The following is a 12,439-nucleotide window of genomic DNA, read 5'->3' on the forward strand; positions in this document are numbered from 1 at the left end:
GCCAAGTGCAGTCAACAGGTAAGGCCTATTAACCGCTCAAATCTATTTAAATGAGTTCATCAACTCAACTCTCATTTACTGGGTCCTGTTAGAGTTGGGGGGAGGGGTGTGCAGACTATAAACCAAGATCTTTTCCAAAACATAATTTGAAATGCACCCCAAACAAACCAGACAGTCCTTCTTTCATTGTCACCAAAACTGAAGCCCATCGTCCAATTAATTAAGAAATGTCAGGAATCAGGAACATTTGTCATTTCATTCCATGCATCTGCACACATGAAATGAAACGAAATGTCATATCCCCCAGCCCACAGCAGTGCAATACAAAGACAAAAACACAACCAAACTACAAGCACACATATATCCAAACTACAAAAAAGCCTACAAAAACAAATATATCCAACATAGCCCCAAAAAAAATTCACTGTCCAAGAGAGCGAACACCAGCCAGGATGACTATTGGAACTGCCAGTCTGCATGAGCTAGCAGTTAGCTTAGCCTGCCCCACTTCCGCGTCCTGTCAGACTGCCCCCGGTGTTTCTTCCTCAGGTGCAGCTCCAGGCAGGGCCGTGGTCCCTGGGCCCACCGGGCGCAGCAGACCAGGCTCCCCCAGTTGATCCAACACCAGCTGGTCAGGCAAATTTTGGATCCTCCTGGACGCTGACTACCATCCTACCGTACCTGTTCTCCAAGGACAAAAGCCGAATGGTTCAGGGCTGTGGTCAGCCTAATAAAAGAAGTGGGTCTTTGCGCTTAATACGTGGACCTTTTTTGTCCGAGCACAAGATATCTCATGCAAGCCAGCCTCTAATACACTGTACATTAAAATATACTAAACTTTAGTGGAAAGATAACCGAATAATAATGGCTATTTCAGGCTTACAAACATCATATAGAAGTGACTAAAGAAAGCCACTTTATTTTGTCATTGTATTGTTACAACAAATTGTATTGTTACAGTAAGGTGTGTCTTTTGCATTTAACCCATCCTATTGTATAGGAGCAGTGGGCAACTGTAGCACTCTGGGACCAACTCCAGTTCTTCTTTCAAACGCCTTGCTCAGGGGCACAGACAGGAGTATTAACCCTAACATGCATGTCTTTTTGATGATTGGGAGGAAACCCACACAGACACCGGGAGAACATGCAAACTCCACACAGAAAGGACCTGGGACGACCCGGAGTTCGAACCCAGGACCTTGTTGCTGAGAGGAAACGGTGCTAACCACTGGGCCATGGTGAGCCACTATGAGCTTATTCTGTTCCATAGGGGACTGCTGCTTAGTTTCACTGAAAATAAGTTAAGACTACTTGAACCTTTTGTTTTTTGGGGTGGTTGAATGAATCAACCGACTGCTCTCCTTGGCTACACCAATGTATTCATCTCATCTCATCATCAGCCGCTTCTCCAGGGTCGGGTCGCAGTGGCAGCAAGTTAATGTAAGAGATATAATTTGTAAGGACAGGATAGCCCAGGTTTTATTGGGAGAATATAGCTTGTTCTATTGACCGAATTAATAGTTGAGACTTAAATGTTAAATGTGGCAATCCAACCAACAGCCGGTGGGGGGAGCTAGAACAGGTTAAGGAGATACAGATGATGTGAGAGAGAGGGAGGAAAGAAGAAGGGTGTTCTGGTGACTTAAAGATAAACGTGCCGACTGAGAAATGAGAACGGTTTGATTTTTCCTTCTAATAACACCCAAAGTGTTATACTAAGTAGGGCACTCCAGAAATACCTCTCCCCAGCAACGCCCTCCAGCTCCTCCTGGGGGATCCCAAGGCGTTCCCAGGCCTGATTGGACATGTAGTCCCTCCAGCGAGTTCTGGGTCTACCTCGGGGTCTCCTCCCAATTGGCCGTGCCCAGAAAACCTCCAAAGGAAGGTGCCCAGGAGGCATCCTAATCAGATGCCCGAACCACGTCAACTGGCTCCTTTCGATGCAAAGGAGCAGCAGGTCTGCTCCGAGCTCCCTCCGGATATCTGAGCTTCTGACCCTAATGCCGTGTTCACACCGAAAGACACAAAATAATTCGCGTCGCGCGAGACGTCGCACACACTTCTATTTTGTCGCGCAGGTTGCGTCGCGCTACAGAACGGGGAAAAGGAGGAGGGGCTAATATACCGACAACGTCTTTCCGCCATTTGTGTCCGTCATTAACCATGGCCGGTATACTGCGAATACTGTATCTGTTGTTGAGAAGGTCCCTCAGGAGAACCAAACGTGTGTGGGTTCAAGATCAGGAGACGCCGAGAGCTCGGGGAATTTCACCGCCTCGTTTCTCAGTTTTTTCGAATGAACAAGGGGGAATCGTAACGTCCTTCGACTCTCGGCACTGATTGGCTTTCGCGCACAGCGTCAGCGCGAAAATGTCGCTGTAGTTGACGCCTCGAGCGACAATCGCTCCGCGTCATCGCGTCGCTCCTACAGCGCGAATCGCGTCGCCCGGAGCGACGGAGCGACTTGTCGCCCCTCGTCGCGCGTCTGCATTGACTTTGTATGTAATCTCGTCGCGCGAAACTATTTTGTGTCTTTCGGTGTGAACAGTGCTTAAGGCTGAGCCCAGACACCCTACGGAGGAAACTCATTCAGCCGCTTGTATCCATGATCTCACCCTTTCGGTCACTACCCAAAGTTTATGACCATAGGTCAGGGTTGGAATGAAGATTTACTGATAAATTGAGCTTTGCCTTCTGGCTCAGCTCCCTCTTCACCATAACAGTCTGGTACAACTGCTGATGCTGCACCAATCCGTCCGTCAATCTCCTGTACCATACTACCCTCACTCGTGAACAAGACCCCAACATACTTGAACTCCTTCACTTGAGGCAACAACTCATCCCCAATCCGGAGGGTGCAATCCACCATTTTCTGGTAGACAACCATGGACTCATACTTGGAGGTGCTGACTCAGCCCGGCCATTTCACACTCTGCTGCAAACGTCCCCAGTGCGCACCGGCGGTCACGTTCTGATGAAGCCAACAAAACCATATCATCTGCGAAGAGCAGAGATGCAATTCTGAGATTCCCAAAACAGACACACTCGTCTCACCTTGGCTGCGCCTTGAGATCTTGTTCATGAATATCAAACAGAATCAGAGGGACAACCTTGGCAGACACCCACCGAAAACGTGTTTGACTTTGTGCCGAGAATGCGGACACAGCTCTCACTTTGGTTATACAAAGACCGGATGGCTTGTAGCAACTGCCCTGGGTTTTATTTAGGGAGTAGTGCCTTATCCGATGCGAGGGCCTAAGGACAGGATGCCGTGTTGCTGTAAAGCCCCTTGAGGCAAATTTGTAATCTTGGGTTATACAAATAAAATTGGCTTGACTTACCCCATACTCCCGCAGTACCCCCCACAGAGTGCCCCGGGGTACACGGTCGTAAGCCTTCTCCAAGTCCACAAAACACATTTATACAGGCTGGTTGAACTCCCGTGCCTCCTTCAGCACTTCCGCAAGGGTAAGGAGTTGGTCCGTTGTTCCGCGGCCAGGATTGAATTTGTATTGTTCCCCGTGGATCGAGGTTCGACAATTGCTCGGAGCCTCCTTTCCACCACGCTAGAGTAGACTTTCCCAGGGAGGCTGAACAATATGATGCCCTGATAATTGGAGCACACCCTTCGGTCCCCTTTTTTAAATATGGAAACCACCACCCCAGTCTGCCACTCCACATATACTGTCTCCGACCTCCACGCGACACTGAAGAGGCATGTCAGCCAAGACAGCCCAACAATGTCCAGAACCTTCAGCATCTCAGAGCGAATGTCATCCACACCCGGCACCTTGCCACTGAGGAGCTTCTTAACTGCCTCGGAGACCTCTGCCAGGGATATGGGTGGGGCTTCCCCTGAGTCTTCAGGCGTTACCTCCTCCACTGAGGCTGCCTTAGCCGGATTCAGGAGCTCCTCAAAGTGTTCTTTTCACTGCCCGACAACATCCCCAGTCCAGGTCAACAGTTCCCTCCCCGGCTGAACACAGCCTGAGTCAAGCCCTGCTTCACCCTTCCTGAGTCGTTGGATGCTTTGCCAGAACTTCCTTGAGGCCAACTGAAAGTCCTTCTCCATAGCCTCGCCAAACTCCTCCCACACCCGAGTTTTTGCTTCTGCGACCGCCAACGCCCTTCTGGCCTCCCGGTACCTGTCTGCTGCTTCAGGGGACCCCTGGGCCAACCAAGCCCGAAAGGCCTCCCTCTTCAGCCTGACGGCTTCCCTCACCACCGGTGTCCACCAGCGGGATCTTAGGTTGCCACCTCGACAGGCACTGATCAGGAATCAGGAACAATTTATTGTCATTTCTTAGACGTACTTGCATACACAAAGAAATGAAATTTCGTTTTCCCTAGCCCACAGCAGACCACAGCTCCTACCTGCCATATCTGCAATAGAGGCTTTGAACATGGCCCACTCAGACTCCATGTCCCCAGCCTCCTTCAGGATACATGAGAACTTCTTCTGGGGGTGCGAGTTAAAGACCTCATGGACAGAGGCCTCCGCCAGACGTTCCCAGTTCACCCTCACTACACGTTTGGGTGTGCCAGGTCTGTCTGGCAGACTTTCCTGCCATCTGATCCAACTCACCACCAGGTGGTGATCAGTTGACAGCTCTGCTCCTCTCTTCACCCGAGGGTCCAAAACATACGGCCGCAGATCTAATGAAATGACCACAAAGTCTATCATCGATCTTCGGCCCAAGGTGTTCTGGTACCGAGTACACTTATGAACTACCTTATGTTCGAACATGTTGTTTGTTATGGCCAATCCATGACCGCACAGAAGTCCAATAACAAGGCACTGCTTGGGTTCCAATCGGGGAGGCAGTTTCTCCCAATCACGCCCCTCCAGATTTCTCCATCATTGCCCACGTGAGCGTTGAAGTCCCCCAGTAGAACTATAGAGTCCCCAGGCGGAACTCTATCCAGGACACCACCCAGAGACTCCAAGACGGCCGGATACTCCAAACCACTATTCAGTGCATAAGCACACACAACAGTCAGAGCCTTCCCCCCAGCGACTCGAAGTCATATAGAGGCGACCCTCTCATTCCTGGGGAGAACTCCAACACGGCGGCACTCAACAGGGGATTTGGGAGTATCCCCACACCTGCCCGGTGCCTATCACCTTGGTCAACTCTGGAAAAGTAAAGAGTCAAGCCCCTCTCCAGGAATTTGGTACCAGAGCCTATGCTATGTGTGGAGGTTAGCCCAACTACATATATCTAGTTGGTACCACTCCACGTCCCGCACCAGCTCAGGCCCTCTCCTTGCCAGAGAGGTGACATTCCACATCCCGAGGACCAATCTGCGATGCCCGAAGTCGGCATGACCCGGTCGTTGCCTTTGCCTGCCGCCCAGCCTGCATTTCACCCTACCCCAATGCTCATCCCCACATGTGGTGGGTCCACGGAGTGGTGGCTCCATGTTTTCACGGGCTGGGCCCGAGCGGGCCCCATGGGCCAAGGCGTAGCCACCACATGCTCGCCGGCAAGCTCCCTTCCCAGGTCTGGCTCCAGGAGGGGGCCCCGGTTTCCCTTTTCCGGGCGAGTTGCTGTAGCTCTGCTGGTGTACTTTCATTGGGTTTCTTGGGAATCGCTCTTAGTCTGGCCCCTCCCCTGAGACCAATTTGCCTTGGGAGACCCTACCAGGAGCTATTGCCCCTGACAACACAGCTCTCAGGCTCACCCAAACCCCTCCACCACATTAAGGTGTCAATTCTCAGAGGGACCCATGTATTATCATTACTAATTGTAATTACTGAAAATAAAATTGGCAAATATATATTTTACTGGTATAATACAGCATTTACACTTTGGCCTTACAGAGATCCCCCCCCCTAATATAAACACACATAAGAGGTGTGTGCTGTCAGTATTAGTTAATGTGACTCTTTGTATCTCTTGTAGTTTTACACTACTTCCAGTCAACCATTAAACGGAGTGGAACTAAGCACCTCTTCAGCGTGTTGATTGGAGGAGGAGTTGTCTATCTGCCAGTTTATGCAGGGCGTAGGGATGGCAGAAAATACAGAGAATAAACCCCCACTCCCCAATCTGGACAACAATAGTTACACACACTGTCTTGTACATATCACAGTCGCTGTATAAAAGATTGTGAAACACAGCAAAAGCAGGCCTGCCATGTAACTATCCATAAGATAGCACATAAACTCACACTATCCCAAATGTACACACACATACTCTATATACATAGTTTAGAATGTGATTTTTTTTCCTTGCCAATTTTGGCCCAACAATCTTATGTAACATTGGGAATAGAAAAGGGGGTATCTAAAAAAATAAATAAAACCAACAGAAACTGCACTGAACTGTTAACTCTAACACTATGAGTGAGATGTGATGCAATGGTTCAATGTCTTTCTGCGGTGCAAAATGCAGTCCCTTTATGTGGTTTTGCAGAAATGCAAGCTTTTCTTTCTTGGTGTTTTTGAACCAGAACATTATCCACGAGTACGCTTTCAAAAATGTTAACAGAGTGACGTTGTGAATCCCTCCACCAGATCGAAGTCATTGGGGCGTTGTTTGAGGGAGGGAGATATCGGTTTCTAATGGCAAACCCTCTTCATGAGCTGCAGCTAGAGGCAAAGGCATCACCTGGTGGACATGAACCAAACTGCACCGATCTGGTTTAATCCTAGACACTGTCCGTTGCAGGGTACCAGTCCATACAGCAGCAATCAGTGCCCTGTCATTAAAAAGGCTGATTATGCCCCAGACAGCAGGTTATGATTTCAGAGTTAAGATTTAGATTTACTGTAATAGGTGCATAATGTGTGCTCAAGTTCAAAACGGTGTATAAAATTATCAGATATGCACAGTTATGAAATGTAGAGTGTTTAAGAATGGTTCTGTTGCCTGGGCCATGTGTTGGATGGAATTCAGGGACAGGTCAGCCCCTTCCAGGATGTGTGTGTGTGTCTCTGTGTGTGTGTGTGTGTGTGTGTGTGTGTGTGTGTGTGTGTGTGTGTGTGTGTGTGTGTGTGTGTGTGTGTGGTCTATACGAGTGTTTGCACTAAGTGTGGGAAAAGACGACCTAAGAGTTGAAAAAGTTTGTGTTTTGTAAGGTGTGGCCGACAACAACCAAAAATAAAGACAATGTTCTGTCGTAACTTACATCAGGGTGTCCTTTAATCGCGGCGAACGCTGTACTGGTGTCAGAAGAAACATAATATTGGACTATATACAGACATTCTGTGAACCGGAGGGCTAACGCTAGCCGTTTGGACACCCTTCCTTGTTAGCATTGGCTCTTTACTGCTGTGAGATGGAGCCTTCAGTGTATGGGGACTTCAGGGGGCAGCCGGAAACCGACGCAGTCGGGACGCGAACCCGGGTCTCCCCCACCACGGGCGACGACGTTAACCAGTCAGCTAAAGGGTCTGACCCGTTAGCCAACGGGCTAGCGAGTCTAGTCATCTGTGATCGTTACACTAGCCCCCTACTTCGGGAAGCATGTCCCCACGCTTCAGCCTACCAGCTCCCACAGGCCTCTGGGCGCACGCGCTTCTGATGGCCTCACGGTCTCACCAGCCCACTTCTGAAAACCAATGCAGCGACTTCGGGGAGGCGCTGCAGCCAGAGCGCGAACCCGGGTCTCCTGCACCACCACCAGCAACTACGTTAACCAGTCGACTCGAGGGTCCGACCCGTTAGTCAACGGGCTAGAGAGTCTAGTCGGGATGTGGGTATGTGTCCTGGTTGCTGCACTAGCGCCTCCTCTGGTCGGTCGGGGCACCTGTTCAGGGGGGAGGGGGAACTGGAGAGAATAGCGTGATCCTCCCACGCACTACGTCCCCCTGGCAAAACTCTCACTGTCAGGTGAAAAGAAGCGGCTGGCGACTCCACATGTATCGGAGGAAGCATATGGTAGTCTGCAGCCCTCCCTGGATCGGCAGAAGGGGTGGAGCAGCTACCGGGAGGCTCGGAAGAGTGGGGTAATTGGCCGGATACAATTGGGGAGGAAAAAAAAGATGGAGGACAGGTATGCCTACACTGGTGTCACGCAATTGTCAGGAGGACAACGTGTGGCCTTTGATGGTCGTCGGAAGGACTCTGAGGTAAAATGAGAGCCAACATCCATGAGAGCCGCTACTGGGGCCCAGAGGACAGCTACTATTTCGCACCTCAGGCCACAAGGTCAGCTGGAAAAGTATTCAGTTTCCTGGAGCTGCATAAGCCGGTAACATAAAAACAATCGGACTGGGAGGCTTTCTATGCCCAATTTGAACGGTTAGCCCCGGTGAGCACTTGTTCAGATAAACAGAAAGCCCTTTAACTTCTTTGTTTGACGGACGGCAGAGCTCCTGCAGCCTGAGCTGCATGGCCGACATAAACTTGTGGCTGATCCAGTGCGGACTCTGGCTAATTACATTAAAAGTTTGACAAGATGTTCATGTGCACACATGCCATCTACTGTGCAAACCGAGCTTGCCCACAACCAATTCAGGGCGCTCTCCCCATCTGACCTGCCCATTGTTACCCAGCTGGCTTGCCAGCTCAAGCAGCTGGGAGAGACTTCTCTTGTGCAGCACTCCATTGATACAGGGGACACTGTGCCCATATGGCAGAGCCCACATCGCCTCCTCTGGGTCAATAGGAAGTGGCGGAGCAGGCTCGAGCAAAAATGCAGCGTGAAGGCATAATGGCGCCCCCGGAGCCCCTGGGTCCTGTTGCCAAAGAAGGGGGAAGAGTGGCGCTTCTGCTATAACTACAGGAGACTCAATGACGTCACCAAGAATGAGTACTACCCCCTTCCGCGTGTGGATGAATGCCTGGATCTGGTGGCTGGCTCCTCCTGGTTTTCTTACTTGGACTTAAGGAATGGCTTCTGGTAGGCCCCGCTATCTCCTGATGTGTGACCCAAAACCGCGTTCTGCACAGGGAAGGGGCTATGGTAGTTTAAAGTGCTTTGTTTTGGGTTGTGCAGTGCCCCCGTCTGCCATTCAAGTGCTTAATGGAGAGGATTCCTGCTTTTTTTGGATGACATTATGGCTCACGGCATGTCGTTTGATTCAGCTGTGGCAGCACTGCCCAGGTGCTGGAGAGGATCAGAGGGGCGGGGCAGAAGCTAAACCCTGACAAGAGCAGGCTACTGAGCAGGGAGCCGACCTTCCTGGGGCACCGCATAGGCAGCAAGGGTACTGGCACTGCAGAGGAGAAGGCGCCCATCATAGCTGAGTGGCCCACTGCTACAGACCAGAGGGGGTTGAAAAGTTTTTTTGGTTTTTTTTTGTGCCCTCCAACTGCAGAAAGTTTGTGCAGGGGTTTTCATGCATCACAGCCCCCTTGTACAAGTTACTGCAGAAAGACCATCAATTCATCTGGTCAGAGGACTGAAACAGCCTTTCACACACTGCAGCAGGCCCTGACAAGCGCACCCATCCTGGTGTCCCCTGACCCCCATTTACCCTTCGTCCTGGACACTGATGTGAGCGGGGAGGGGCTAGGCACGGTCCTGTCACAGGTGTGGCCAGAGGATGAGAAAGTCGTGGCCTATTACAGCAAAGAACTGAGCAAAACTGAGCAGTGGTATTGTGTCACTTGCAGGGAGCTACTGGCTGTATTAGTTTATTTAACAGGGGCCACTCACAACACAACCGTTGGGCCAGAGTTAGCTAGTATATAGCTAATTTACATCTGTGGTCCCTGGGAAGCAAGACTGAAAAAAAAAATTTTGAGTGCATAACGAGCAACAGCGAGAGGCAGCAGTCCTTGCCATCCAATACTTAGTATTACCTGTGTGGCCGGTCCTTCACCATACACACTGATCATGCCTCTTTGTAGTGGCTGATGTCATTCAAGGAGCCAGAGGGGCAGTTGGTTCGTTGGATAGAGGAGTTGCAGTGCTACGAGTTCACCGTGACCCACCGTGCAGGAGAACGGCATGGCAACGCAGACGCACTGTCTTGTCGGCCATGCAGCACAGAGTGCTGCCGGTGTTGTGACCGCAGGGAGGCCAGGGAACATGAGCTAGTCCTGGGGACAGACAAGCAAGACAGAGAGGGTTGAGGGAGGTGCTGGGGAGTAGAGAGCTACAGGTGGTGGACGTTACAGACTGGTCACCAGAGCAGAGCAGAGACAGGACCTGCAGCTATGGGTGGGTGTGCAGCAGCGACAGCCATGGGAGGAGGTAGTGAGCCCTCTCCCCGTGGACAAAAGGGCTGTGGGCCAAGTTCAAGACTCTGCGGCTGCTACGTATTTTCCTCCAATGAGCCTGGGTGGAGCCAGCAACCGGGGAGAAGAGTTGGTAGGTGGTGGTGCTCACGGCGCTGCAGAAATACTGCCGTAGGCTGTGTCGCAAATTATAGTCACTCACACATGGAAGCAAATTGTGGTCACTCACACGCAAGTGTGTTGGACTGCTATTAGTCTGCTGTTGTATTTGTTGTCCTTCGATCGCCGCAACTCACTTGTCCTACTCGTGCCTTTGATATATCATCTTATATACACAAGCCTTGTGGTTCTGGACTGCACATGCTATTAGTCTGCTGTTGTCGCTGTCCTTCTATTTTCTTAACAACCGTTCCTCGAAGCACAATAACCACCAAGACCGCTGGATTCCAGGGTCCTCTTGGTGTCACGCCGGGAGCAAGAATTGAGGACCCAAATGCAAACCGTGGAGACAGACTGGGCTAGAACAATGTTTTAATGAAACAAACAAACTTACAAAACAGGAACGTAGATTCGGGCAGCAAGGAAGACTCGAGATGAGGGATGAAGCATCCGGCTACCAAAAGGTTTTACATGACGATCTGACAAAGAGTCAGGGCAACCCGGGGGACTAGACAACTGCCGGAGAGCCAATCAGGGAATGGGGGACAGGTGAGCAAAGTAGGGGAAGAAATGGCAAGCCAAAACGGGGAATGGGAAACAGGTGCGCCGAGATGACCCAGACCGTACAACCATGACACTTTGGGAAGCTGACGCTTAAAATGTATCCCTGTCATTTGCACAGAAACTGTTATTGCTGATGTATATGTCTTCAGGTGAATCATATGACAATAACTTGAATGCGTTTTTAAGGGCGACAATGATTTATGTTTGAATTCTGTAACATTCAATGCCTGCAATATTTTTTCATGCTGATCCTTATATGAAGAATTATTATCTACTAAATATACAGACATTTAGTACTATATTGCTCTCGCAATGAAGTCTTGATATATACTGAGGGCCAGTGAAGGGCGCACTGCCTTTTATATTGTACCGGCACATCAATTAAAGGGATAGTACGCCATCAGGTGTGCCGTGCTTCTGGATGGTTTCATGCTTTTTTTTCTCCCCAACCATCCGGCAACCCCCAGAAATTATCTCGCGACAGTCTTGGGGATCCTGACCCCCAGGTTGACAACCAATGGTCTGTGGGGTACAATTGCCTCCGCGGGGGCACAAAATGGTGTTGCACCCTACACGGGCTCTGCAACGCCACAGTCGACCGGTGGGGGGGGCACCCTTGTTTCCTGCAGTGACATTTTTGGAAGGGGGGGGGGTCTAGCAGTCAGCCTCGACAACACAACAAGCGGGGCCCAGTCTACTTCCCTAGTGCCCAGCTCATCTCCTTGGGGTTGGGGGCAACCCCATCCAGAGCCAAGGGGGGGGGGACCAGCCAGGGCATGCAACGCCCAGGGGGCAACCAAGAAGGCGGAGGAGAACTCCACTGAGGTTCAGAGAGTTTGTCCTCGGTGTCGAAGACTTTAATAAGGGGGGGGGTGGTAGTGTGTGTAGCATGTTCAAGTTCGCCGTGGTGTATAAAGTTATCAGATGTGCACAGTTTAGTTATGAGATGTGCACAGTTTTAAGGAATGGTGCGCTGTTGCCTGGGCCAAATGTTGATGGGAGTTTAGGGAGAGGCCCATCCCTTCCGGTGCGCGCGCGCGTGTGTGTGTGTGTGTGTGTGCTCGGTCTGTGTGATGCATGGTGCGGTCTATAGGAGTGTATGCACTAAGCGTGGGAACGGACTTAAATAAAGTTAATTGTGTTGTGTAAGGCGGGGCTGTGACCGACAACAGCCGAAAATAAAGACGACGGGCCGTTATAACTTGCACCAGTGTGTCCTTTAATAGCGGCGACGCTACAATATGTCACATTCCTTTGCCAGCGACTGATTTGAAATAGGCGAGTTACCAGAAGCAGCTCCTTTGTTGTGAGGATAATTAAAAGACGCTCCTGCGAGCGGACTCGCCCCCTTTTAATTTACGTCTCTGTTTTGGGGGGTGGGGGGGTGATGTCATCTATCAAAATTCAAAGCTCAGTTCACCGCTGGGCAGATGTGAGAGCCGTTTCTTCTGGGCCAGCAGTAAACACTCTCTCTCTCTCTCTCTCTCTCTCTCTCTCTCTCTCTCTCTCTCTCTCTCTCTCTCTCTCTCTCTCTCTCTCTCTCTCTCTCTCTCTCTCTCTCTCTCTTTCCTCTTTCTCCCTCT

At 50.6% G+C, this 12,439-nt stretch overlaps 1 protein-coding gene across 1 annotated transcript in view; it reads left to right on the forward strand.

Annotated features, from left to right (window-relative positions):
- Window positions 1-8,082: 8,082 nt before the first annotated feature.
- The window catches only part of si:dkey-234i14.3 (fibulin-7-like), a 29,736-nt gene continuing 25,379 nt past the window's right edge, over window positions 8,083-12,439 (forward strand). Inside the window, exons 1-5 of the mRNA XM_056282344.1 lie at window positions 8,083-8,156; window positions 8,467-8,608; window positions 8,699-8,850; window positions 9,036-9,157; window positions 9,269-9,579. Of these exons, the coding sequence (XP_056138319.1) occupies window positions 8,083-8,156; window positions 8,467-8,608; window positions 8,699-8,850; window positions 9,036-9,157; window positions 9,269-9,579 (801 nt within the window). The remainder of the gene's footprint in view (window positions 8,157-8,466; window positions 8,609-8,698; window positions 8,851-9,035; window positions 9,158-9,268; window positions 9,580-12,439) is intronic.

The sequence above is a fragment of the Lampris incognitus genome, chromosome 6 (assembly GCF_029633865.1).
Source record: "Lampris incognitus isolate fLamInc1 chromosome 6, fLamInc1.hap2, whole genome shotgun sequence".
NCBI lineage: Eukaryota > Metazoa > Chordata > Actinopteri > Lampriformes > Lampridae > Lampris > Lampris incognitus.